Source organism: Oryza brachyantha, chromosome 7, assembly GCF_000231095.2.
Source record: "Oryza brachyantha chromosome 7, ObraRS2, whole genome shotgun sequence".
Lineage (NCBI taxonomy): Eukaryota > Viridiplantae > Streptophyta > Magnoliopsida > Poales > Poaceae > Oryza > Oryza brachyantha.
Window position 1 is genome coordinate 16054328 of NC_023169.2, and position 27346 is coordinate 16081673.

Sequence of the window (27346 nt, forward strand, 5' to 3'; positions counted from 1 at the left end):
AGTAGGCTATATGTAATTAGAAGAAAATGGGTGATTTATATGCATCGTGTTAATTAATAATTTATGGATGACGAAGAAACCATAACACGGACACATGCAATATATTAATCTGCAATTGGTTCGAAGACCATGTCTTTTTATCGATCTACAAGATCGACGGCTATAACGACGGGAAAGATATTCCAGGTTTTACATGCAGATTTCAGTTCAGTTCAGCGTAATGATATGGCATGATTAACCAAATGTCAAAATTATGTAGGGTAATATGGTGGCGGACACAACATTAAAATTAAGTGGGGGCAAAGATATTCGATGGATACAACTAAACACGACACATACCATATTATATTTATATTCCAAAAGTAAATCTCATTCCAAAAGTAATCAATAATCTTTTCATCATATATAATTCATCACATATCAAATGATAATGGCAAACTTGTCAATTTTTAAAAAAGTTAATTTATGAAACATGAGTAGTTAGCATATGGGAAGACATACCACTAATAAATCACTAATTAAGCATGTATTTATCTTTTAGGAGAAGCAGGTCTAGGTCCTTAGAACTTAGAAGGCTTGGGCAAACCTATCCTTTGACCACCCCTAGCTTGAAACCTCCTCTCTTAACTTTATCAAAAATCAATTGATCTTAAACAAATTTTTATGGATTCCAATCGGCCGTCTTAATTATGGATTCCAATCGGCCGTACTCTCTAGTCTCTAGTACTCTTGTACCTAGCTTAGACATGGATAGAGTATAGGATATTGAAGTACCGGACTGAGTCCTAATTATAGATTCCAATCTCAATTTGATTCATGATGTTTAATTTGCAAATGGTAACGATCAGCTAGCCCTATTTAAAAAAAGGATAATAACGTACTTGTTGACAAAGTTCAGTTCAAGCCGATGTAGGATAGAGCCTTTTTTAATTACCACGAGCCTAGCTTGAGAAAGGTGAAGGGTTTTCCTCAATTTTTGACTTATCATGATGCCCTTTCATAACCGTATCTCCCTTTGTAAAGATGCAGGAACATGTAATCAAATGGTAAGAGAACATGATGTCCATTTAAACACATAATTTTAAAAAAATTAGTTGACGCACAGAAAAAACACATGAATTTCAAGTTATGAGAGAAAAAACATATGCATAGAACCTCATGCTTATTTTCCTCTCAAATATCTATACATTTATCCATGCCATAGAAATTTGAAATGGAAAAATATGATTCAATATTTTCACCCCCCCCACCTTTAAGCTTATGAACCAAAATTTTTATTTTATATTTTTTCAATTTTTAAAATTTTTAATCTTAAATTTCGAGTTGATTTTTTCACCGCAGTTTATTTTCTAGCATTGGCATTTAGCTCGCTAAAAACACATATATAATTTTTTATTCATAAATTATTTTTATTCATACCTTAAATATATCATTTGGCCTTTTCCCTGAAAAAGTCAAACGATCACCTTTTTCAAAGGCATTCTTAGAAAATTTTCTTATAGAATTGCAATCCTTCAAATTTCATGTATTGTACCTTCAAATCATATGGAGCGTAACTATTCCAACAACAACAACCGGTCACATCTTGAAGCCACTAACTACGGATGTTATCGTTATTCTAAGAAACACCTAGCTAGTGACATCGGCGACACTAGGAATTAAGTTTGCCGACCGAGCTACTACTACCTGCCTTCACATGAGCCGTGCTATCTGAATTTTTACGTTTGTCCAAGTTACCTCTGAACTTTAATATTGACTATTTCACAGAGCTTTTTAAACCGAACAAACGCATAACTTAATTTTGAGCTAAATCGGACTTTACCCATTCCTAAAGCTAAGGCCAATATATTCATGAAATAGGCTAAGCTAGTTGCTTGAGTTTAGCACTAATTAATTCTACACTATATCACTATCGCAACTCTAATTCGAATCGAAAGTTCTGCGGACATATATTATATATGCTTAATTTTTTAGGGTACGCCAAGTTATTATATATGAACCATACATTGAATCTTCGTCCAATGGCCACTAGCGCTGCTCTTACCTCATAGGCGGTTTGCAATATTTATTGTTATTTAAATTCTATTAAAGGTAATTATTGGAGTATAATATGGAATACCCCAATGTTTACTTATTTTGATATTAAATTCATGAAAGCATATAATAAAAAAAATCATGTTACGTATTGAATTGAATTTCAGTATCCAAATTATAATTTGTAAACTGGTTGATTTATAAAAGGTTTAACTAGAAACATTTATTATATGATTTAGGAATAATATGCTTGTTTTTTCCATATTAGGATGACTAAAGAAAGATAATTTTAAACCTTCACAATCAAATGCATCTAAATCTTGATCGAGAATTTTAAAAGTTAGTTTCAAATCCGTACCGTTTGAGTATTAATATATAGTAATTAATGTTCATATCATATTCACTTAAGTTCTTATGGATAATTCAAATATTTGAAAATTGAATTTTTTTTAAATTTATTTCTCACATCTGAAATCTATAACTTTATTTTGCTTTCTAAAGTATAATTCACTGGCACCTACCATGCATGTGTGGTTGGAATTTGTAAGGAGTAATTATGATCTTCAATGATCCTTTCCTTATTGTTATTTATTCATTACGAAGTGAAAATAAATAAAATAATTCAACAATTCAATGGTTCAGATTGATCAGTAGCTCTTACCTCTCCTCTCCAGATGTAATATGGAGAACCCTAAAAGAGCTCATGCTTGACATATATTCTCACTCAACATCTACGCACAATATTGTGCTGTGTGTTATGCAAAAACACACGACGAGGTAGGTATAGCTAGCTCATCATTACGTCAAGACGGATGAACAATTTACCTATGGAGTGAACTCTTGAACAAGTCGATCATCCATACTCACGAGTGGGCCAAGTTGAAACTTTTGTCAAGCTGAAAACTAATGAGCACAAGTCGTCGTCCTTTCGCTGCCAATTACATAGGAAACGACATGATGGCTCACCCGTCATCTTTGATTTCTTTCTGCCGCCCAGGCCAATCAGTCGCTGGAAATCGTGGATAATGACATCTTAGTTTATGTTTGTTTATGTCATCTTACACCTCCGTGATTGCTTATGTTTATACGCCAAAATTTAAACTTTTAACTTTAAATTTGGGGTTAATTTTAAGAATTTTTCATTATAGTTTATTTTCTACCTTTGACTTTTAGATAGCTACAAACATATATATATAAGTTTTATTCGTAAATTATTTTTTATTTATAAATATGTTGGTTTATTTTTTCTTTTAAAAACCCAAAAAAGGATCCTGTTAATTAATGCTACTCATGAACTTCGAACTAAGATGAGATAAGCATGCACGCTTCATTGACCTTTTTTTTCGCTGTGGTAAACTTGTACTCACTCATTAGTCACCTATGAAGCTGAGTTTGAGTTATATCTTCCATTATTTTGTAAAGGGACTTCTACTGTATTATAAATTTCTTTGGATGGTTGGTTTGGCTTGTATCTAACGATTGATATATGTAAAACCCTATTAGAGATAAGGCTTCATTATAAGAAAATAAACAATATATTTGCATACCATTAAAACAATATTTTGAATTTGCATGGTAACATGACATATACTATGTTTTATAAAATTTAAAATTTGACATGCAGAAAACAAATTTATGCAAACAAATACTTATACACAATTTTGTGGATAAAATTTCAAATTTCACATCTAAAGACAAATTCCCAAAATCTAAAACCAATGCTTTCTAATTTAAAAGCTACAGTAGAGTGTTGAAGAACTCATATATTTAGATCATATCTATTTGAATCCTACATGTTACAAGTTTGATAATTCAAATTAACATGCAAAACAATTAATGATAGGCTAGATATGACTAAACTGATTTCTCTTAATTTTAGCCAAAAGTGATTATGCTTGGAAATGGCATTCCGTGTATGTTGGTATTTCCTATTTTTTAAATTGAGGTATATATATATATATATATATATATAACAAAAAATATTACTAATAACCAATGGTTCAGATTTTTAAACCTCTTACCTCCACTCCTACCCATCGAGGTAAGATAGAACACACAATAAAGGATCTCTTTTCTAAAATAAATTTAGGCCCTGTTTCTTTCAGCTTGATTATTATAATCTAGATTATTGAGTCAGATTACTATAAGCTAGATTGTTATAATCTATAGTAGAATAAGCTATGAGTTGTTTCTTTTCTAGATTATTAGAGTCTGGATTATTGGGTTGCAAGTCTAAAGAGGGAGTCGAATGGCATGGTGAATAATTTTTCACCCAATAATCTAGAAAAAGCTCACCTAAATGAGCTTATCAGATTATAATAAGCTGGGCTCTAAATTATAATAAGCTACTTCAATAAGTTGCATGTTTCTTTTAGCTTACTCCCAATAATCTGGATTATAATAATTCCAAGCTGAAAGAAATAGGGACTTATATGTACTATGGGTTCACTTTCGTTTGGAATTATGGCATATATCTTGATGATCCATTTGGGTGCATAATCATATAATCCTACTATAGATATTAACCTAAAATAATGTCAAAAAAATATGAGAACCGAGCATGGTTGATTTCCAACATGGTGCATACATTTCTGGTTAATTATTATTTTAGGCCACATTGTTCCTTCAGGTTTTCTCAGTTTTTTCATCGGTATTTCCCGAACTACTAAATATTGTGTTTAAAAAGTCTATATAGAAGTTCATCATCTTACCTTTATAAAGTAGATTTCTAATTTTGAAGTAGTTAATTCCATCATTTATACCATTAAATAGTTATCACAAAAATGAGAAAACGTCTTTCTTCCGTCTTCCATCTATCTCAAATACAACCTTAGTCTTCTAACTGTCTCAATACAACCTTAGTGAAAGCATATGTGGTGAGTTTGTCAATTTTAAATGATAGTGCCAGTCCAGTTTATTGTAAGTGCTCATAGTGGTAAAAAAATAAATAACATCAGATAGAAACTAAATTTGTATATACAGTATAGTTTAAACCAAAATCTAAACATGCATCGAATCACAACATCCTTAAAATCTTGACTGTTGGATCATTCTTAAAATGCATTGATAGATCAAAATTTTTGTTGGGTAATTTAAGTTGAGTTCATTTATATGGGAAAGGGTGAAAAATCTCTTATCATGAGCATGCTTTCTAAACCGGTAAATTATGTTTTTTTAAAAAACTATCTAAATTTTTAAACAAATCATAGTCATCCATTTTTCATATTTGCAATATGTAGTACTTAATTTATCATTTACTAATGAGATATTTTGTTTCGCGAAACCATATTATCCTTCTTCATCCACCTTGAACTATGCCTTGTGAGGGACTACTATTAGTTTCCTGTGTAACTTAAGAATTTGAAGTCATTTGATTTTTTCTGTTTGTGGCCTTAATTCATTAGCTTCTCAACATCTACATGACTCATCGTCAACATATTTTGTTCCATCCATCCGTTTTTTTCCTTAATTAAAACTGACCAACCATAAGTAATTCACATTCAGCATAGTGATTTGATTTATTTAGTGTGCACCTGCTCTGCTGCTCATGTGAGCTCCAGACGTGTCGAAAGAAAGCATTTTAATACTAAATAAGTAAACATCTATTTTTCCGTTCATTATTTTTTTAGCGTATACATCTTTTCAAAGTCGTTAATGTATAAACAGCCATCCGGTAGCAACACGTAGCTTAAAATTCTCATTAATTGTTATAAGTAACCCAATATCAGTATCACATCTACTATTATTGAAGAGTATGAACAAGAATCTATACCAACTGATGCATCTGTAGCTTTATTCACACCAACAACATCAACATGCATATATACATCTAGACTCGCAATTGGACAGTTAATCTGCATATGATCCAATGCATGCATCTTGATCGATCTCTTTGTGGGACCTTATAATTAAGATCAAGTTTATCATTTTGAGAAGATAACATGAGGTACTATCATTTTATATGTAAAATTTGATACCTCTTGATATCTTAGATACTAAATGGTACTAAATTTTAAATAGAAAATAGTGGTAGCTCATAATACCTCCTCAAAGATAGGAAAAAAACTCTATAATTAATTAAGCCTTTGATCATGAATGGATCAAGATACTGATCACCGTACAACTTGGCCTATGGTAAGTACGACAGCTAGGGCGGCGTTTATTTAAGAGCGACTTGTCAAGGATATATGCATATGTCATTCACCGGAGGAGCAGCTCGTCAACGAGAAACTGTATACGTCTATCCACCGTAGAAAAGAGCGAGACAAATAAGACTAAACACAGGGGTGATTGTTTGGCATTTTTAGAAAGAAAAAAGACATGGTATATTTGTAAACATAAAATAATTTATAAATATAAATTTTGTATATGTGTTCTTAACGATCTAAAGAACCGATATCAGAAAATATAAACTATGATGAAAAGCTCAAAAAGCAACTACAAATTTAAGATTTTTTTAAAAAAATCAAGTTTTGACTTATAAATACGAAAAAAAACAAATCATAGCTCAGGAAACAAGATAGACGACAAAATCCAAGTTAGAGAGATAAGCTCACTGCTGTCGAGGCTGACCTGTCCATGCCTCAATAGTTGACGTCTGTCTCTGGTAATTTTCTATTAGCACCCCTACTAATAGTATTATCATATGCTCCAGAAAATAGTACAAGTATTTCTGCAAATACCCCTGGACTAGCACTCACTTTTTTTTTATCAGGGACTTACAGCGTCCAAATTCAAATTCAAACTAAGATTCGTGGCTTAACGAACCATTAGTGAACATATAGGCAGTACTCTCACACAATTTTTGTTGGAGGAGTTCAGTTCAACAAGAAGTTCACTGCCACCGGTGAACTTCTCCATCCATGTTCATACCATATGTTTGCTACTAGAGGGTGGATAGAAATGGCTAGAAAAAAGTGTTGATTAGAAAGATATTGTAAAAATGAAAAAGATATCTTATCCAAAGTGCAAAAAATGGTTATGATGGCTCAAAGTGGAACTTTAATAGTAAAAAGTTGGCATAAGCAAAATTCTTAGTACTGGTTATTCATCGGTATTATATAATATAAAACTAAAAACTCACCGAATTATCTAAATAATAAACACATGCTATAGAAAAGGAGAGAGCTTCGTTTAGGGACAGAGCTAGACCGTGCCACTCCGAAGACATGTCGTCGACCGCCGCCGGCTTTGCGTCCCGTCGTCGTCACCGCCGACTCTGGGTGCCACCTCCTCGCGCTGCGTCGGCGCTGTGCTGCCACCCCGTGCCGCTCTGGGCATCGCGCCGCTTCGGCCGCCTCCCCGTCGTCATCGACTCCGTGTTGGCTCTGGGCGTCGGTGCCACGCTGCTGGACTGTCACCTGCCTCTTTGCCTCATGCTCTTCTGAGAATGAGAAAGAGAAAAAGAAAGAGAAAGAGGGAGGGGGAGAGACTAATACGTGGAACTCCGATGTCAGAGACTCGGAATAGAGATGATGAAATGGGAAGATTATTAGAGTAAAAAAAACAAATTTGATTTGCCAAATAAAATAGAGAGTGGCCAAATAGACATTTAGAGAGTGAAATTTGATCATGTTGCTAGGTATGCTCTTAAGGGATGCAAATCGATTTACCCACTCCCACTAGTCAATGAGTAAAAAATGACCTTTTTTTTCCGAAAATAAAAATGGTTTCTGTCTTTCAGCTAGGCCTTTAGAAAGAAAAAAGCCCATTTAGCCGACGGCCCACCTTAATTGGCGTCTTGTGTCCCTCTGGCTCGTCGCTCCCCTCGGCCTCCTCGACTTCCCCCGTCTCCTCCACGCGAGCTCGCCCGCCGCTCGGATCCCCACCACCCCACGAGCTGCGCCGCCGGCGTCCTCCTCCTCCTCCTCCTGCTGCTCTCGCGGCATCTGCGCTCCTGTGAGAGCCCGTAAGCGCACCTCAGCTTCTCTTATAGATCTGGAAGCTTTTCTCCTTTCCTTAACCTTAGTGCTGATTGCTAAGCTGATTTTCTTTTGTGATGAATTTGGTGGGGGCTCAGCTACCATGTCGCACGTCAGGTCCACCCCTACGGGGAAGTCCGGCGGGAGCGGCGGCTCCACGCCGGCGAAGCGCGGTCGGCCCTTCGGGAGCACCACCGGCAGCGGAGCAGCTGCCGCGGCGGCTGCGGTCGGCGACGCAGCGGCGCCGGCCGCCCTGGTTGGGCCATCCCTCCAAGTGCTTACAGCACTCTCCGGTGAGTGAGCCTCTTTTTTTCGCCTGCAACGCACTCGCGAGGGTTTCTAGGGCACAGTATTGGACTAGTTCTGCGTGTTGGGCAGTTCGATTGGTCCTTGGAGACGACTTGTTGTGGGATGGGGATTAGGGTTTTTGGACTGTAGCATGTGATGTAGTGTGTATTTTAGCTTAGGCTGCAATGATCTGCTAATTATGTGCCTGTTGTTGAAATGAAATTGGGACTGAATTTTGCATCGAGGATTTACTTATTGGACTGAAGGCATAACAGATTAACAGAGATATAGAGGAACAATGTTATTAGATTTGAATCTTAGTATTCTTTGATTTTGTCTTATGGGGAGCTAGATGGGATTGGTCGTCAAAATTTCCATCAGGAACTGTGTGATGTCTTGGGTAATACACTAGTAATCCAATGACGAAGATTGGAACAGAATGAAGAGTGAAGACAAACAATCATGGTGTAATTGTTTTGATCGTTTCAGATGCTATAAACAATAGCCTGTATAGTCTCTTTACCAAAGTCTTTGCCCTGTCCATGTTGGCCCATTTGATAGATATGGTACCCCACATATGTGTCATGAGGTTGAAATGCATGTGCACTTCTTCTTCTTCTTTTTTCTTTTTTTTGGGGCACATGTAGCAGTTACTACCAGCATGGCTATTCAGGTGGAGAGTTCATGTCTTCTTTGTGGACTTTTCAGATCAGAACAATAAAAGAATTGTCCTTGCATTGCAAAGTGGGTTGAAGAGTGAGATACTATGGGCATTGAATGCCCTTACAGTACTCTCATTCAAGGAGAAGGATGATCTCCGACGGGATACAACACCTCTTGCTAAAGTTCCTGGGCTCTTGGATGCTCTTCTTCAAGTTGTAGGTTCTTAATGTTATCCTTTCCCCCTTCCAATTTGATATGTCTGTATGGAATGATGCATTTCTTATTTTCTTCTGAAGCTATAAATCATGTTTCCCAATTCATTTGACATGTATTTATTGATCATTTTGAATCAGAATTCGTTTTAGAAAATGATTAATCAAGCAATCACCACCCTATTAATTTGTTGTGATCGAACTCCAGTACTGTTGATACCATCAGTGGCTGCAGCCGCATGTTCCAAACTTGGAGGGTCAGGAAATGAATTGGGAGACAGGTTCATCTTAACTTTTTGTTAGCTAATATCGTTTCGTTTAATTAGTGTAAGTTGTAAGGCAACACTCCTACTTAAGGATGGGATTATTGTTAAAGGCAAACTAAAGTAGTCACCTTACCCCCTCTGCTTCTCTGCATGCTTATGTGTGCCTCCCGTCTTCCTCCTGCGCAATGGTGCCCAAGCACCATGTCCTGGCCTCCCGACTCTCACTCCTATTCCCTTTGACACCAGAACCTTCCCTACGACATTCACAGACAGTGATGAAGATGTGATGATTTCATGCAAGATCCAGGACTGGCATTGTTGTCCACTGTAGCCATAGACACGTACGAAAGGTTTTGTTATTCGCACTTACAGTTAATTGATTGGTTGCCAAAGCATTGCTTTATGTAATTAGACTATTGTGATATTTTTGATAGGACTAAATTTGCTAAATAATGCATTGGCTAGTCTTCATCCAGAAAAGAATTATATGTTGATCGCCTGCAGATATGATTATTAAGACTTTTTGTTTGCATTCTGTTTGATGCATTTCCATTTTGTACAGATAGATGATTGGCGGGATATTGCAATGCCTAAGGATCATACAAAACCGCCAAGAGTGAGAACTTTGGGTGTCAATACAACACTGTCTGGCTTTGGTCATGAGAATGTTGAAAAAGTCTACTCAGACACCACCATGTATGCTGTTATTAGTCTCATCAACATCCTTATTATGTACCTCATTTTAATTACTTGTGTTGCAATTCTTATATTAATCTGAAATACGGTATCTCAGTCCTCCAGATGACCAAACGAAGACAGATGACTCCACTGTCACAAAGAAGCGGTCTGCAGGATTTTGGTTTGATGAAGAGGGCCTGTTTAATGTTGATGATGAAGGACGGACAGAAAAGCAGCAGTGTGCTGTTGCAGCCTCCAATATAATTCGAAATTTCTCTTTCATGCCAGAAAACGAGACTGTCATGGTTCAACATAGACATTGCTTGGAGACTGTATTTCAGTGCTTGGAAGACCAAAACACAGGTAAAGTTTCAAATTCAATTATCTTCTGTTTTTAAAATAAACATAGATTATTATGGAAATGACTGAATACTTCTTTTGGCTGTTGTGCCAAAACTTTTGCTTTTGACAGAAAATTTTAGGGGATAATCCAACCAGAATATATTAAAATAAGTAAAAAGAAATTTTACATAGATCTAAAGTATATGGTCTGAAAATTCAAACCATGGGCTATATAAAAATACCAATAAAGGTAAACTTTATAAATAGCAAGTGTGTATTGCAAATTATTCTATCCGATTGTCCAGGGAAATATTATTTCAAGTGTCATGTAATTTATGTGCTAAATCAAACTAATTATTTATTCTGGGACCAGGTTTTGATAACATGAAAGCTAACCTTTTGTGCATTTTTATCATGTAACAGAAGACGATGAGCTCATAACAAACATGCTCGAGACCCTTGTCAATCTAGCACCTGTCCTGGACCTGAGAATCTTCAGCTCATCAAAGCCATCATTTATTAAAATAACGTAAGATGGAACTTTATCGCAAGTCGTTTTCATTTCCTTGTATTTGATGCTTAATACTTTATTCTGTTTTGACTGATAATACAGTGAGAAACGTGCAGTTCAAGCCATAATGGGCATGCTTGCATCTTCAATCAGGGTATGGCATTGTGCTGCTGCTGAATTAATTGGGCGGTTGATAATCAATCCAGACAATGAACCATTTCTTCTTCCAGTCATTCCACAGGTAAATGATTGTTAACTTTTAGCATATTGTTTCTATTTTATTGTTACGCTATGCTGATGGATTTAATAAAGCTATTCGGTTGTGAATGATAGAATTGTGTGCTTTTACATTGCTGAACTTTAATACAGATATACAAGAGACTAGTTGACCTATTGAGTGTACCGGCGTTCGATGCACAAGGAGCTGCTATTAGTGCGCTCTACAATGTAGCAGAAGTGAATATGGACTGCAGGCTTAAGCTTGCCAGCGAACGCTGGTAATATCCCCTTCATTCTATTATATGTATAATAACACACTGACGACCACAGGAGCTAGCATTAAGAATCTTACATTTGTTTCTTTAATGTCATTTGAACCAGGGCTGTTGATAGACTCCTAAAGGTCGTGAAGGCACCGCATCCTGTGCCTGAAGTTTGTAGGAAAGCGTCAATGATAGTGGAGAGCCTAGTTTCAGAGCCTCAAAATAGGATGCATCTCCTCGTCCACGAGAATACTTTTGCTGAGATACTCACGTCGGAAGGGAAATATTCTGACACATTTGCAAGGATTCTATACGAACTGACTGCAAGGCCGAGTAACAAAGTGATGGCAGGGCAAGCTATCTGGGGAAACATAAACTGATGCATGGCTGATCTCCCTTGTGTTGTTAAAATCTAGCCAAGATGTAATGTAGGTACTCGTTGAAAATGCCTGGAGTTTCTTCTGATTGTAGTATGTAACAAGATTTTAGCTGTATCTAGACGCGGCCTCGCAGGCTTTTAGCTGGACTTCCAAATTTGTTCCCACTTTTATCAAATTTTAATGCATTTCTTTTCTACTTTCGCAAACTCTAAGCCATGTACTTTATATAAACTCCCGAGACATTAAAGTTTTGTTTTGTACAAATGAAGAGGGCAAAAGATGACCTATTTGTAGGATGAAGGTAGTAGAAACGAGCTCACCTTGCCATGCTATTAACAAGTATATCTACAGAAGGAGCTTACGGCCAATTACAAGAAGCCTCATCTTTCTCGACGCTCTCAACTTTTTTTTTTCTCGCTTCTGCTTAGGCTTATATAAGCTACCAGCCTCATCTTTTGGGTTGGGGTTATAACCCAAAATTTAAATTTTTAACCTTAAACTTGAAGCTGATTTTGAGGTTTTTCATTAAAGTTTATTTTTTACTTTAACTTTTAGATTGGTACGAACACGTATATAAAAGTTTTATTCGTAAATTATTTTCTGTTTGTAAATATGTTGTTTAACTTTTTCTTCTAGTATGCTAAAAGATGACCAACTAAAATTTGGATCTTTTCAACCTTAAATTTGAAGTTGATTTTAAAATATTCTCATCGTAGTTTATTTTTCACTTCAGCCATTGCTTTTGGATCATTAAGAACATCTATATAAAAGTTTTATTTATAATTCTTTTTGTTGGCAAACATATCATCTCACTTTTTTTTTCTGAAAAGCAAAAAAGATGACCTCATCTATTTCTGTCTGCTCTTACGTAAGAGTGGTGTTTTGACGAATCCCATGTAAAGGGATATTATAGCAAAACCACATTTTTTTCTGATGTTATAATAGCAAGTGAAAATACCGCAGTCCCAGACCGTTCTTGTGTATTCCCAATGTTTTCTGTCCTCTAGGACAAACCTGTAGATGACCGCCCGGGCGGCCCGCCGTAGCCCATAAGAGCCCAATAATATAGCCCATTAGAGCCCAATAATATACCCTTCGTTTGGCCCGGAAAGGCCCAACCTCCTCGTACCCTAGACACACCGAGGGACCCACCAGTCCACCGCGACGCCACGCCCACGCGCCGCGCCGGCGCCGCTCTTCCCTTCCCTCCGGCTGCGCCCCTTCCGCCTCCGTCGGCCCCTCTCGGAGAGGTTCTCCGGATGGCGTCCCGAGGCCGAGGGAGAGGCCGAGGGAGGCGGGGAGGGTCCGGCTACGACCACGCCGCCAAGCACACCCCCCACGAGGATTTCCCGGTGAGCCTCCGGCCTCCGCTCCGCCATCCCCGTACCCTTTAGGTTTGTTGTTGTCGCTGTTGCTGAGTACGACTCTCCATGCTGGGTTTTGGCGCTGCGTGCAGGACATCGCTCTGCCGGAGATGACGTGCACCAGGGCGACCACGGAGGAGAAGGCTCTGATACAGTCCACCTTGAAGCTTGAGGAGTTCTGGAGGACGTCTTGCTACTACCTAGAGGAGGATGTCCCCAAGAAAAGTACTGACTCTCAACCTATTGTGGCAATGATTAATTCCTCTTGCTGCCCATTATGATATCTTGATGTTTGATAATCAGCACATATTGGTAGGAGTAGTTACAAGAAGTAAATCATGTTTCTTTTGAGTAATTGGGTCAAGAAGAGTTTGGTACAGAAACAACTGCATGTTTTACTGAATGGTATGGTATATGTTATAGTTTCCTATGTATTGTTAAACTTTGATTGGCTACACAAATCTATGTTCTTGGCAAGTACTTCAATGGTAGTAACTAGTAAAGTAAATCTCAATAGGAAAAATGAATCCATAAACCATGAATTTGACATGCATGGATTCAGCTTGGCGTTGGTATGAGGCCTAGAATCCACAAATCGTAATATTGGTTGTAAGATTTAGATTCCCTGCGAGCTCATTTTGGCCATAAATTCATCAGTATTTCTTATTGCGATCTTCTGTTGTATTGGTTGTACCTATATCCCCATTGAAACAATTTTGCAAAGGAAGTACTAAGTACCATCTCAGCATTTTTTTTCCCTTGTGAGCATTCTCTGGTTTGCTTATTTCCTTGCATTTGTAGAGATATGTGCTTGGCTTGTTAACTTATTTCTGATTATTTATTTGTGCTTTGATATCTCATCAGAGAATGAAGATAAAGAGATTGAAAGATACTCTGATAGGAAACACAAGACACAATCCAAACGTGAAGCTCTCATATCATATCTTAAATTGACTCCTTCAAATTTCCCTGCAGAATTAGTGCAAGGTAATCTTGCATATTCCGTATTTCTGTACGTATAAAACTGATTATCTGCTATATGGTTGCAGCAGAATACTCTCTTGACATTATGTTCCTTTCAGGTTCTAGGCGAGCACAACCAAGCAACAAGAAGCTTCGTTGGGATAGAGGCTCAGGTTTGCTGAATAAAGAATGATTTCCCTTTTGCTTCTTCTATCAAGAACTTTACCGAACTGCACTGCTTGTGGTGTTACATAATTATTACGTTGTCATATGCAGCAATGAAATCTGAATTATCACTTCCTACTGCTACATTTTATTCATCCATACATACATTGATCCCTTGCATGGATCTGGCCTTTTTTTACAGATGAGCAGGCATTTGAAGTTTTTGAGAAGCTTGAAGAGAATCACAAGGCAAGAGCATCGACTTTATCTCTCTTTCTTTTTTCAATCTAAATTCAATATTAGAAATAATCTCTGCATCAGTCTGAGGCTGTGTTTCACGTTGTGATACTAATTAGGCTCCACTAAGCGCCATTATTTTGTTGTGACCATATAGTTATGTTTTTTTTTATTTTCTTTACCATGTTAATAGGGTTTGTTGTACTCGTAGGATGGAGACAAGAAAACAGAAAAGGATGGGGATGATGAGGATGAACAGGAAGAGGAAGAAGTAGAAGAGGACGAGAATTCAGATGATGATTATAATCAGGTGGGTACATTGGAGAGTTACACCTTGACGTTTGTGGGAAAGTAGCACTCTAATACTTGACTTCCTGTAGAATATTGAGTTTGATGACGATGATGATGACTGGAACCAAGAGGACGAAGCACGTAAGTCTCCATTTGAACTCCAATTCATAAGAGAGAACCTTTTTCTTCTCCTGAACTGATGACAACTGGTTTTTTGTTAGAATTACTAATGAAAACATTCTCCTTTTCTGGCAGATGAAGATTACTACGATTAGCGGACATCATCCACTAAAAAAGTTGACCAATATCAAGTTTTGTTTGTATTCTTTGTTGTCTGCAGCTTATGAACAGTTTATAGTGTTCCCTCCGTTCGAAAATGTAATCTAGTATTTGAATCTTGTACCAAAATATAAGCATTTCTAGGCATTATTCGTAGTGCTAATTCCCATAAAAAATTCTTCTCGTATTACCCCCACCTATCCTCCTGCCCCATCCATTCCTCATTTATTAATTGGTATTATAATCTTTTCTTCTCAGTGTTAATATCTACTAAACAACTTAGAAATGCTTATATTTTGGAATGAATGTTGTACTACTTAGGTGATTAGAGATAAATTGTTTTCCTGTCAATATGCTGTATGCTCATGCTTCATCAGAAACCTGCGTCTATCTGAATCCTGAAATAGACTGGTGTTACTGTTTCTTTCACGCTGATATCTGAACCAGTGGTTTATGTGCTGGAGTGTGCTTCGTTTATCATAATTTTGTTGCCCCCATTTTGATTCACTTGTCACTTTTCATATTTACTGTCGGAGAATGAATTTATATGAATTCATGTTTAACGTCATTTTTGTATTCCTCAAGAGGAGACGATACGCTGGCTCCACGGTCAACGGATTTGAGTGACACTTTCGGAACCTTCGTGTTCTACGACGAGGAGAACCCCTCATCACTGGGTAATCGTTCCGACAACAGGTGGAAGCCCATATTGGAGGTGAAATCGAGGCGTCGGAGGAGTAGGTGACTGCCAAGTACTGTTCATTAATATATGGGTTCTATAGTACACGAGGCATATATGTTAGCGAGCAGCAGAAGTATGGTAGAGGACTTGGACTTGTCACCGATCACATGGCAAATGGAATCCTTAGTATTGTTTATTGACGTATGGGTCCAATAGCACACGAGGCCTGCATGTTAATAAGCAGAAGCAATACCGTAGAGGATCTAGACTTGTCAGGCAGAGTACATGGTCTGACTCATCCATCATAGGACATTAACCAATCGTTCAAAAGACTATTTAACGTTTAACCCAACTATCGATATACTACTGTATAGTATCTAGCACCTATCTGCTACCTATTATAACTAATATATATTGATTAATAAATAAATCTAGTCATAGCTAAAAAATCACAATATAAAACAGAGGGACTATAAGCGGTTTATAATATATAACACACCAGATGCTATACATAACTGAAATATGGCAATTGCCAAGTCTGTCACTCTCGTCTGTTTACTATTTTTATACTTATAAGCTAAAATTTAAATTTACAATCTTAAATTTATAGTTGATTTTAGTTTTTTTATTATAGTTTATTTTCTGGTCTTTACTTTTAGATTGCTAAGAACACATGTATAAAAAAATTATTTATAAATAATGTTTGCTTGTAAATATGACGTTTAGCTTTTCACTTAAAAAAGTCAAACAACGACCCCTTGTATAACCTTAGTGGTTAGTACTTAGTACTTAGCACATGGAACAGTTCATCAGTTCAGAATATCACTACAAGAAACAGTGCATATACTACATATTATCTTCTCCGTTTTTATCTCGAAGGTACAATTTTTACCAACCGCCAGAAGACAATGTACAGCTTAAGCTATATCAAGTGTTTTTCGCAGATAGACGCTCAAGAAACTGGGCACTGATATCCCATTATCACAGAGACGAATTTGGAGCTGGTAGAAGGAAGTTCAGGAGGGCCTCATTGAACTTTTTCGAGTCCTCCTCCTGTGGCATATGGCCAGTGTTCTTCAGGATTTCCAACCTAGCATTTGCACCAAGTTTCCTGCATTTGGATTCAACTTGTGTAAGTGTAAAGTGCCATTACAAGGTGCAACCTCAACAGGTGATTCTCTACTGTAATTGGATTAGAAAGAACATGTACTAACCTTGCTACTTTGAATGCCTTCTCTATGGGAAAAATCTGATCATGCTCTCCCCACAACACAAGAACTTCCTGAAAGATGAGAATGAGATTTGGTTACTGTAAACTTGACAAGATAATGAACTCCTGATCTTCTTAATCTGCTGCTCTGCATTCTGCATACCTGGGGAAGTGGAGTGAGCTGGAATTTGTCTATATCTCCAAGGGTTATCCCCTTGATGAGCTCTTTCTTCTCTTCTATTCTGTCGGTGTAGAGATACTGCAACACAGTGTTACTTGTTACTGTTACAAACATTCTTTTAGAGAACAAGTTACTGATACTAAAATCAAGAGGTTGTTAGCGACTCTCAAGAACAACTAATGCAGTGGATTACTGGATTTTAACAATCGCTGCCAGAAGATTTTAATGTGATGTCTAAATAATATCCAAAAGGGCTAAATTACTCGTTGACGTTTCTAGTTTTCTTTCCCCTGAAATATTCTACAATGAGTATAAAAAAGGAATCAGCAGATAATACCATGAACTTCCTTTTGTCAAGGAAAGAAATATAACCATGCTTTGTTGGGAGTATGTAATCCAATTTCTTCAGAGAAGTAACCATGTTATAGATGAACATAATGAGAATGATCTTGTTCTTTAACTTTTATGAATGCCTAAAGAGGCACGGCCTGGTCATAGAAACATTCTTGTTTCCATTATAAAAAATTATATATAATCTATCAAGCAAACAAAACCTCAATGGAACGAACAAGGACGCTGAGTTAATTTGAGACACCTGCTCAGGTAGGTTGGGGAAGGTGACAGGTAGGTTGAAATTCAGTCAGGCAAAAGGAAGAGGAAGAGTCCATGTATGCATAGTACTCTTTCAGTCCTTTCACCTCGATCTCGATTGGAAGATGTGAAAACCTGAGAGACGACTACACAAAACAGGAGGATGTCTGGAACTGGAAAAGCTGGGCTGGAATGGCCGGTCTGAATTGATTGGGAGAACGGTGAAACGGTTGGGAAATTGAGAGGAGCCATCTCTGTCCGGGGTCAGATTGGTTGGTGACAGGTGATTGGTAGAGTTGCTAGGCAGGCAGTTGGTTGCGACGATTCTGAATCTTGCGAGCGTAAGCTGATCAGTCAGTTACCTCCGATGGATGGATACATGCAGAGTTCATTGGTGATCATGACAGAATACACAAGTATGACCCAGATTGTCTAAGAGATCGACGGCAAGCAAATTTAAGAACATGCAGTAGATTGATTTTGATCGTGGTTGTGTTTGATTGCATCTATGAGGATTCAGGAAACGAGTGCAAATGCAGGCACGCATGGTGAATTGGTAAGAAGGGCGGGATTTTTGTTACCTGGGCGAGGTCGCGGAGAACGAAGGACGGGGTGAAGCTGAAGCGGCGGGGGCGGTGGTAGGCGAGGTCGAGCAGCCGGCGCATCCGCTCCGGGGAGCTGGGGAGCATCACGTCCTCGACGCGCGCGGCGCCGCCGCGGAGGAGCAGGGCGCGGTCGTCGGCGTCGGCCTTGAGCAGGTCGGAGCTCGCGATCACCACCCGCGCCACGGCGGCAGGGCCAAGCAGCCTCGCTACGTGGTAGGCCACGAAGCCGCCGTAGCTGGTGCCGGCGACCGACACGCGGGTCCCGGGCTGGACGACCGCGGCGACGAGCCCCGCCACGGCCTCGGCCTGGTGCGACTCCGAGCGCGCGCCCGCGGCCGCGGTGCCGGAGCCGCCGAAGAAGAGGAGGTCCGGCACGACGAGGCGGAACAGGCGGGAGAGCGGGCCCACCTGCCGCCGCCACTGCCACGTCGCCAGCGGGCCGAAGCCGTGGAGGAGGACGAGCACGGGCAGCTCCTCGCTCGCCCCCGGCGGGAACCGCCAGCCTTGCACCGTCGTGGCGCCGCCGTCCAGCGGGACGGACTCCTGGACGAGGCCCGCCGCGGCGAAGCGTCGCCGGAAGTACCCGTCGAGCAGCGACGCGATTCCAAGCGACGGCATGGCGGCGGCGGCGAGAGGGTGGTGCAGTGGCAGGGCGCGGCGGCTCGTGGTTGTCACGTCGTCTTAAGGAGGGGGGCTTTGGTACGTAGCTGACGTGTCTTACGCGCGCACGAGTCGTTTTCTTGAGAATGATCATGTTGGAGCGAATTAATGAGACTGTTTGGGCAGTTTATTAGCTTTTTCTAAAAGATGCATCAATCAGAAGCTGTCTTAAATGAATTTAAAAGCTGAAGAAGTTAGGTTTATAAGCATTTCCAGATAGAATCCGTAGCTAATTTTGACATCGGCACCGCACCTCCACATTGCTCCATCTCCGCTTCTATGCTACTTCGCGTGGCACCGAAGGCTTTCTCCGTGGTGCTCCGCATTCACACTACTTCGCCACCAACGCTCTCGCACTGCTTCCCTCCGTCGGCTTTGCGTTCTAAAATATCCCTCCCAGCACTATGACGCCCTCCGCGCTGCCTCGCCGTGCCCATCAATGATACCAGGTAGTAATGATACCAGTCGATATCATCTAGAACTATATGATACTAATTAGTATTATTTACTTCGTAACTTATCATATCCAGTCGATATCATTTGAAACTATATGATACTAATTAGTATTATTTACTTCGTAACTTATCATATCCAGATGAAATCTCGTCCTCTAGTTGGCCTACAGTAGAAATAGTGATTTTAATAGCTACGGTGATTCACATTATACTCAGTGTAGTTCTGTGGATTACCCCTCACCGTGCTCCTATATCATTGTTGAGAAATGTTAGAGAGAGGGAATCTATCAGGATGGCAACGGGACGTCATGGGCCTTTAGCGGAGGATTGTTTGGCTTTTTTATAAAAAAAATATAAATGGTATATTAGTAAATAAAACAATGTTTATAAATAGAATGTTTATATACATACTTTTATTGATGTAAAGCCTAGGTTAAAAAATAAACTTCGAGAGGACAACCCAAAATTAACTTCAAATTTAAGATTAAAATATAATCTGATCTATAAGCATAAACAGAAGAATGGGTGTATTTGTTTAACTGCTTAATCCCTCTTGTTCACCTCGGCAAAAAAAAAGGAAAAAAGAAACGAGGTGGCATTATCCAACAGCCCATTTTACATGAAGGCTGATCAGGGTGCAGCGTCTCTTAGCGGGAGAGGTAAGATAAAAAGCACTTAGAACCATTTTGCGTCACCAACGACGCTTTGGCCGAGTGGTTAAGGCGTGTGCCTGCTAAGTACATGGGGTTTCCCCGCGAGAGTTCGAATCTCTCAGGCGTCGTCTTTTTTTTTTCTGTTTTTATTTTCCCCTCTTCTATTATTTTTGTGGCAGCTTGTGAAATTTCAGGGGTTAATGTTCGTCTGTATATATGCTTTGTACTGCCTTCTGACAGTCATAGGCTCATAGCAGACATCCCACAAAGATTAACAGATGATCACAAGTTACAGCCACTCAGTTTTGGTTACCTAGTATAGACTGTCGCATCATTCGTTTTTATACACCTGACTCAACTAATAGGTGGTGATCCAGACATTGTACTTTCAAACGAAAAAAAAATTATGAATAAAACTTTTTATATACATATTTTTAGTAATTTAAAAGTTAATACTGGAAAATAAATTACGATGAATAAATCTTAAAATCAATTATAAATTTAAGTTTTTGGTTTGTAAGAACAAGCAAAGGCAAAAATATAAGAATGATAATATGTTAGAAGAACAATATTGACTTGTTTGGTCGCTTGCTTTTCTTAGCCAGGTTGTTGAGGGAAGTTGTTTGGTTTCATACATGTATACGAGTAATAAAATGCCTAAACACGGCTTTGTAGCCAGTCTACGTGACTGGCTTGCCGCTCTTGTTAGCCAGGCCAGTATCTCTTTTTTGCATGAACACTAACTAGCTCGGCTAAGCATGCAGGAAACCAAACGCTGCATTCTTGCGATTTTTTTTATTTTTTAAACATTTTTAATAAATAATTTTATTACTAAACCTCTGGAGAAAATATTTTCACCATATAAACCTTTTGACCACACTACCAACGTTGACGTGACGAAATGGCTTATCACATCATTGTCGGTGGCGTAGCAGCATTGTCTTGCCACGCCACTGACATTGATACGTCACCAACAATAATGTGGCCAAAAGGTTTTGGAAAAAATTTGCTCATGGTTTAATGATAAAATTACTTGCTAAAAAGATTTACTTAATAAAAAATTTCTACTCTTGCATAGGGTGAGCCAGGCTCCGATCCAATACAGGAAACCAAACACCCCACGAGCTGAAGACAGTTGAATCTGTCAGGGCTCCCGACCCCAATGAATTACACATTGGTTACGGGCTTACGGCTGCTTAAGGACTTGCGCAGTTTCTGTTTATTTATTTTGGAAAGAGGACTTGCCCAATAAGAAATGTCCAATATGAAATGTGCCGTTCATTAACTACTCAAGTTGTTTGTAACCTCTGGATCGCAGAAAGAACAAACCACTGAAGCATGTTCTGAGATATCAAGGTCACCTTTCCTCGGAGAAATGGCTTGAGAATCTGCTAACGAATTGCGAAACAAACAACCAGAATTCACCACCTGCTACGTTCTTGCTGTGCCAGAACCCTGTTGCGATAAAAATGGTACAAAATAGTATACTGTGCAAAAAAGTGCATACCCGACGCTTTGGCCGAGTGGTTAAGGCGTGTGCCTGCTAAGTACATGGGGTTTCCCCGCGAGAGTTCGAATCTCTCAGGCGTCGTCATTTTTTTTCGTCCTTCCTTATAATTTATTCTCCTCTCGGTTGCTTTTTCTTATTTCTCTCCGGGTTATTTATTCTCATTTCATTGTTTTTCCCCTGTAAATAGCCAGTCAAGTTTATTTTCATCATTATTATCTATACCCTTTTCATGCTTTTTTTTGTCCCTGTGAATAGCCACTCAAGTTTTAACCTGGTTCATGTGCTTATCAGTCAGACCAGGCTGGAAAACAGATACTTGTCATATACTGGAGAAGTAAATACTTTCATCAACAAACGTCACCACAGTTCATAGCCATAGGACTATAGCAGCGTACATGAAAGCATTACAATAACACACTATCTCAAACAGGGACCATTTTCTGGTCTAAAACTCCAGAAATGTTCCACGTATTAACTTTCTACCCCGTCTTTAGTTAGTAAACACATCAACAAATACAGTTGTACAAGATACGTCACAAATTTGGCACAGGGAAACGATTCCTTGACCTCCTTCAGATGATTCCCAACTGGTGCTTCTATTTTGTCAGTAAAGGGAAACCTAAATTTCCGACGATATCGATGAGCTGTCATGTATATATATGTACATGGTTTGGTACCCTAGAGTTGTCACTTATCAGGACTGCGACACTGTGAGACGGTGGTCATACATTCGGTGGAACTCCCTCGCATAACCTCCAGGTTTGCAAGGAGTTGAAGGGATCAGTTCGACTACGTCACCCATTTTCAGCTCCTGGTTCAAGTTGTGCACGACATGGCAGTTCAGTCTTAGTCTGAACTGCCTATCATAGCTAGAAGTCCTCTTCAGTAGGTCCAGTATTGTTGAATTCTGAGGGAATTCTTGCACTGACATCTGAAAACACCATTCAGAAAATTAGTTCCATTTCTCAATAGCCATATCAGGTAGGCAACAGATCAAAGAAACAAATTGGAACATAAAAGTATTAAAAAGCTCTCAACCTTTTCATTCTCTAGTAGTATTACTAGGATTGGTCCGCTGTGGTCACATCGTTTTGAATAGGCAAAAGGACAGTCATCAGAGTGGGAAGGGAAACTGCATATCGCCCTTGGTGGAGCTCCATCTGCAAGAGATGAAGGGTGATCTGTGTGCAGAGTTTCACACTGCCATGTAACAACCCATCTAACCCATTCCACCATTTCAGGAACAGGTGAACAACAATTTCGAACACCTTCCTTGTATCTCCAATGTGCAGCAATTCCATATTCTGCCTGCAAATGCATGTCCCTAGTACGAATTTGGATCTCTAATGGCAGTGTTTCTTCACTGAGAACAACCGTGTGCAGGGATTGATACCTACAAGTTAGCAAGCATACAGTTACCATGGTGACTTTTATTTTTTGCATAAAAATATAGTTTTGCAGAGTCTTACCCATTGGGTTTGGGGCTGTTGATGTAATCTTTGAATTTGCCAGGAATTCTAGGCCACAAGTGATGGACAATCTCTAATGTGGTGAAACAATCAGCTTTGTTATCGAGTATAACACGCACCCCATGTATATCATAGATTTCATCCATGGCCAGTTTCTTCCTATAATAGAGGAAATGACATCAGCATATCTGTCGACACATGTACATTTCAGGCTAGCAAGATGTATTCAAGGTGTTCTGTTGAATTTCGTGCTTGAATTGGTCGAAATGGAGGCTAGTTTTTCTAACATCATGAATAATGAAACTAAAATAAGTGCAATCATTTGATTCATTCTAGTCATGTCTATAGAAGGAGCATATGCAAGAGATTACCTTGCCATCTTGCTGTAGATACTGTACATACTCTTGTTCCTGCCTGATATGGTATGATAGCATAGTCCCCTCACTTGAAGGGCTTGTTCCAGTCGCCTTATTGCAGCTGCAATCATATCTTGGTTGTAGAACTCAAGAAGGTTGGATGACAGTTCCTCATATAGCTCAGGGTAAAGATATTTGAAGCACAGATTTTCAAGCTGTTCCTTCCAATTCAAGATCCCCAGTTGATTTGCCAAGGGAGCAAATATCTCCAGTGTTTCCTTTGCAAAGCATTGCTGTTTGACCTTAGGCAAAGAATCCAACGTCCTCATGTTGTGCAGTCTGTCAGCAAGTTTGATGAGAACCGCTCTCGCATCTTCCATTGCAAGGAAAACCGTGCGCAATTTGTTAGCTTCATCAACTCTGCTGGCTGTATCATTTCTACGAGCCAGTTTGCTCAAATGACTTAGATTTGAAACCTAGAGAAAAGGCAGTCAAACTTAAATGCAGTCGATTCACAATGTCCTCAAGCAATAGCAAGCCTTACTAAACATATTACAACAAAATAGTACAACATCATAAATTTAACATCCCATTCACAAATAGAAAAAAAAAGAATGGAAAGAGCAGGCAACAAAAATCACGAAACTGTACCATGAGAATCGGATCTGATAACCAACCAGGAACAGGTTAAGATTCTACAATACTGAAGCGTAAGTCAATACGAGCAGATTCCCTCTGCACAGTACAGTATTATATAAAGATGACGGAAACTAGGTGGCTGTGGCTGTTTGGATCCAATGACTTTTTTTAGTCCCTTGTCACATCGGATGTTTGAACGTTAATTAGAAGTATTAAATATAAACTGATAACAAAATTAATCGCATAAATAAAGGCTATTTTATTAGACAATTTTTTAAGCCTAATTAATCCACGATTAGCAAATGTTTACTATAGCATCACATTCGCTAATCATGGACTAATTAGTCTCAATAGATTCGCCTCGTAAAATAGTCCAGAGTATGGGATGGGTTTTATTAATAGACTATATTTAATACTTTTAATTAGTGTTCAAACATTCGATGTGACAGGGACTTAAAAAAAAAAGTCCCTGGGGATCCAAACACCCCCTAGGTACCGACTTCCAAAGGGCATAAAAATATATATTCTAGAAGCCGTATGAAAAAAGTAACAATCAGAAAGTTCTATCGGTCACAATCGATGATCTAGCAGCGGCCATTTCCCAGTCAGGAAAATGACATGTCCAATAAATATCAAAATAGGAGAAGGGCCCATATAAAGACTTATCATAGAAGTACATCAGTTTGTTACTTTGTTATCCAATCTTGCACTTCAGCTCAGATTATACTGTGCTCACATGTAGCGAATTTTATCCATACTACGATGATTCGAAACAAAACAACGAAAATAATCGAGCAAGTCAAAATCTGGCATGCTAATTACCATGTTCTTCATATGCTGGAATCAAGGTGCAGAAAGAATGGCGCCTCACTTTGGTAAATTCTCAAAAATGTTTACATTCAGCAAGTATTTCTAGACAAAATAGCTAAACAATAAAGAATTTTGAGTAAGCGTGCTCATGCTCATCTCATCATAATAACAATTACTAGTAGTCAATGAGATCGAAATAATTACCCCCTTCACAAGGTCGGCGACACCAGCACCAAATTGGACAGAGAGGGAGCCGTAGCCCATGCCCGCGTCGTCGACGGTGTCGTGCAGCAACCCTGCGGCGACAACAGCCGGGCCGGCGCCGAGCTCCGCGAGCAGCGCCGCCGTCTCCACGCAGTGCTGCAGGTAGGGGTCACCACTCGCGCGCATCTGGAGGAACCAAAATCCCACCACAAACAAAACAAGCATCTCCGTCACAAGCTACAGCATGAGCAAAACGGGGAGGGTGCGAGAGAGGGAGGGGACTACGGTCGAACACCTGGCCGCGGTGCGCCACCTCCGCGGCGCAGAAGGCCCTCCTCACGAGCTCGTCCCGGAATATCGCGTGCCGCGACTGCGCCCCGGAGAGAAGCGCGGCCGCGGCCGCACCGTCCTCCCTCGCCACGGCGGCGGCGCGGGCTCGCCTCGCGGACGGGGAAAGGGCCCGGGCCTCCGCCGGCTCCGCGGCGGCCCGGGCGAGGGACAGCGACGGCGGGCTTCGGCACCTCGCCCGCGCCTCCCCGCGGGCGGCGAGCAGGAGCTCGAGCGCATGCTGCTGCCCCGGCGGGGAGACGCGGGGGTGGTGGTGGCGGGGCCCGCCGCATTTGACCGCGCAGGGTATCGCCGGCGCCATGGCGCTCCCCGCGCGGAGGTGGTGGAATGGGATCAGGGGGGAGCTGGCCCCGGCGAGATGGCGAGGGGGGAGGAGGGGAAGAGGGGAGAGGTGGAGGAGGAGGCGGCATGGGAAAGAGAGAGAAGGAAGAAGAAATAGTCGGGGTTGGTTTGGTTCGGTTTCGCGCGTGGTGGTGCGGTTATGAATAGTAGCCTAGCCTAGCTGCTGGTGCTGTTTTGAGTGGCCATTTGCGTTTTACACCTCGTACTGTTTAAGTTTTTAAGTTTGGATATTTTTTTACTAGTTCTATATTTACAATGGTTTTGTATGAAATGCATATGCCCTCCACTGTTCATGTTAATCATTAAAATGGTTCTAAGGGACAATAAAATATGATCGTAATCATATGATTTTTTTTTTATAAAAGGCTATGAAACCCCAGCTTTTATAAAGCAAACGACAGGAACAGGGAAACCGGTTTTAAAAAAGAGTCAAAACAGGATGGCCAGTTCCAGCTAAAAGGCTAAAAACCCTAGCAAAAACAGCCAAAGACACCCTCACTGATCAACATCCAGAAACTAGCTGACTACAATGAAAGCTAGAAGCTAGGAAAAAGGAAACGAACTCCGAGAGACAGGTAGAAAACTAGATTAACGAGACAAAAACACCCAGACAACATCATCCTATGCCACTTCTCAATCTCTGTATCCTTCTGGCAGTTGATTGAAATTTAGCAATCCATTCTTCCATCAACACGAGTTCAACATCTTTCAGCAACACCTTCCACCGCATAAGAGAGCAAATGATTCAAAAAAGCAATATGTAAAGGAGATTGTAAAAGGATATCTCTGAAAATGTAATCATATGATGTTATCCCTTTGATAACGTATCTAGAGCTATGATTTTGTTTTGAATACTCTAATTTATTCAAAGTAATGATAGTGTAAACATAACTCGACCAGTTAACGCTGGTAGGTAGGTTGAGTTTGAATGGATTGATATTTCCCTTTCCAAAATAAATTATATATTTAAAGTTGAAAGTTTTAACTTATAAGTATAAACAGGAGCAAAATGATGAGTCTGAAAAAGTTTCCAAGGCATTAAAAGAATCTTGCATGGAGTAATACGGTAATCTTGGCTGCAAGCTCTCGAGTCGGATTTAGTATTTCCATTATCAAAAATCAACAATACAACCTTCTATAATTAACATTAAGATGAGGGTGTCTTGAGCATAAACACGGTATGAGGTGGTGGCGAGCAAGCACTAGGAGAAATAAAGGATTGGAACGACCATGAATCAACGCAACGGAACCTCGTCCACCCAGCGGAGCGCGTGCTGCCGTCCTCTCACTGCCACGCGGGCCCCGCGCGTCACAGACCGAGAGGAGGAGGCAGGCAGGCAGGCAGGCGGGCCGTTTCGCCGTGGGAAGCGGAAGCGGATGGGGATTGGGGCAGCGCGGGACGGCGCCTCCTCCTCTCTCTCCCCGGTTGCTTGTGCGTGCGGACGAGGGGTTGCTTGCCGGGTCGGCAAAAGCAGAGGAAGCAGACGACGCTGTAATAAAAAGCAAAAAAAACTACCAGCGCTAAAACGAGAGGAAATGGACGGCTATTTGCCTA

General features: G+C 39.8%; 4 protein-coding genes and 2 non-coding genes across 6 annotated transcripts; 4 read left to right on the forward strand and 2 right to left on the reverse strand.

Annotated features, from left to right (window-relative positions):
• The first annotated feature begins 7845 nt into the window (after window positions 1-7845).
• On the forward strand, window positions 7846-12065 carry LOC102705270 (armadillo repeat-containing protein LFR). Its single transcript, XM_040526475.1, has 9 exons — window positions 7846-7942; window positions 8054-8248; window positions 8952-9121; window positions 9947-10080; window positions 10178-10425; window positions 10828-10933; window positions 11018-11156; window positions 11285-11412; window positions 11516-12065. The coding sequence occupies exons 2-9, from the start codon at window positions 8059-8061 to the stop codon at window positions 11775-11777; spliced, it is 1377 nt and encodes a 458-aa protein (XP_040382409.1). The 5' UTR covers window positions 7846-7942; window positions 8054-8058; the 3' UTR covers window positions 11778-12065.
• Window positions 12066-12936: 871 nt separating this feature from the next.
• Window positions 12937-15566, forward strand: LOC102705549 (glutamic acid-rich protein-like). Its single transcript, XM_015839507.2, has 8 exons — window positions 12937-13129; window positions 13234-13366; window positions 14006-14128; window positions 14224-14277; window positions 14472-14518; window positions 14718-14816; window positions 14887-14938; window positions 15053-15566. Exons 1-8 carry the CDS (start codon window positions 13037-13039, stop codon window positions 15070-15072), a joined length of 621 nt encoding a protein of 206 aa, XP_015694993.1. The 5' UTR covers window positions 12937-13036; the 3' UTR covers window positions 15073-15566.
• Window positions 15567-16465: 899 nt separating this feature from the next.
• LOC102705831 (lipase 1-like) lies at window positions 16466-18995 on the reverse strand. The gene is made up of 4 exons (XM_040526264.1): window positions 18322-18995; window positions 17132-17227; window positions 16973-17040; window positions 16466-16869 (listed from the first exon to the last, which is right to left on the reverse strand). The coding sequence occupies exons 1-4, from the start codon at window positions 18961-18963 to the stop codon at window positions 16740-16742; spliced, it is 936 nt and encodes a 311-aa protein (XP_040382198.1). The 5' UTR covers window positions 18964-18995; the 3' UTR covers window positions 16466-16739.
• Window positions 18996-20159: 1164 nt separating this feature from the next.
• Window positions 20160-20241, forward strand: TRNAS-GCU. Its single transcript has one exon. It is a non-coding gene; the product is annotated as a tRNA-Ser (tRNA).
• Window positions 20242-21622: 1381 nt separating this feature from the next.
• TRNAS-GCU lies at window positions 21623-21704 on the forward strand. The gene has a single exon. It is a non-coding gene; the product is annotated as a tRNA-Ser (tRNA).
• A 37-nt stretch (window positions 21705-21741) lies between these two features.
• LOC102706117 (probable GTP diphosphokinase RSH3, chloroplastic) lies at window positions 21742-25939 on the reverse strand. Its single transcript, XM_006658741.3, has 6 exons — window positions 25397-25939; window positions 25102-25287; window positions 23464-23924; window positions 23093-23251; window positions 22662-23016; window positions 21742-22554 (listed from the first exon to the last, which is right to left on the reverse strand). The coding sequence occupies exons 1-6, from the start codon at window positions 25748-25750 to the stop codon at window positions 22318-22320; spliced, it is 1752 nt and encodes a 583-aa protein (XP_006658804.3). The 5' UTR covers window positions 25751-25939; the 3' UTR covers window positions 21742-22317.
• Between the last annotated feature and the right edge of the window lie 1407 nt (window positions 25940-27346).

Excerpts from the sequence above, each read along its gene's own strand:
- LOC102705270 (XM_040526475.1), top strand. The coding sequence starts at position 8,059 with ATGTCGCACGTCAGGTCCACCCCTACGGGGAAGTCCGGCGGGAGCGGC. Across the intron at positions 10,081-10,177 it reads GTCTACTCAGACACCACCAT|TCCTCCAGATGACCAAACGA; the intron begins GTATGCTGTTAT and ends ACGGTATCTCAG. Across the intron at positions 10,426-10,827 it reads CTTGGAAGACCAAAACACAG|AAGACGATGAGCTCATAACA; the intron begins GTAAAGTTTCAA and ends ATCATGTAACAG.
- LOC102705549 (XM_015839507.2), top strand. The coding sequence starts at position 13,037 with ATGGCGTCCCGAGGCCGAGGGAGAGGCCGAGGGAGGCGGGGAGGGTCC. Across the intron at positions 13,130-13,233 it reads CCCCCCACGAGGATTTCCCG|GACATCGCTCTGCCGGAGAT; the intron begins GTGAGCCTCCGG and ends CGCTGCGTGCAG. Across the intron at positions 14,817-14,886 it reads CAGATGATGATTATAATCAG|AATATTGAGTTTGATGACGA; the intron begins GTGGGTACATTG and ends GACTTCCTGTAG.
- LOC102705831 (XM_040526264.1), bottom strand. The coding sequence starts at position 18,963 with ATGCCGTCGCTTGGAATCGCGTCGCTGCTCGACGGGTACTTCCGGCGA. Across the intron at positions 17,228-18,321 it reads TTCTCCGCGACCTCGCCCAG|TATCTCTACACCGACAGAAT; the intron begins GTAACAAAAATC and ends ACTGTGTTGCAG. Across the intron at positions 16,870-16,972 it reads AAGGCATTCAAAGTAGCAAG|GAAACTTGGTGCAAATGCTA; the intron begins GTTAGTACATGT and ends ATCCAAATGCAG.
- LOC102706117 (XM_006658741.3), bottom strand. The coding sequence starts at position 25,750 with ATGGCGCCGGCGATACCCTGCGCGGTCAAATGCGGCGGGCCCCGCCAC. Across the intron at positions 23,017-23,092 it reads AACAGCCCCAAACCCAATGG|GTATCAATCCCTGCACACGG; the intron begins GTAAGACTCTGC and ends GCTAACTTGTAG. Across the intron at positions 22,555-22,661 it reads TACTACTAGAGAATGAAAAG|ATGTCAGTGCAAGAATTCCC; the intron begins GTTGAGAGCTTT and ends TGGTGTTTTCAG.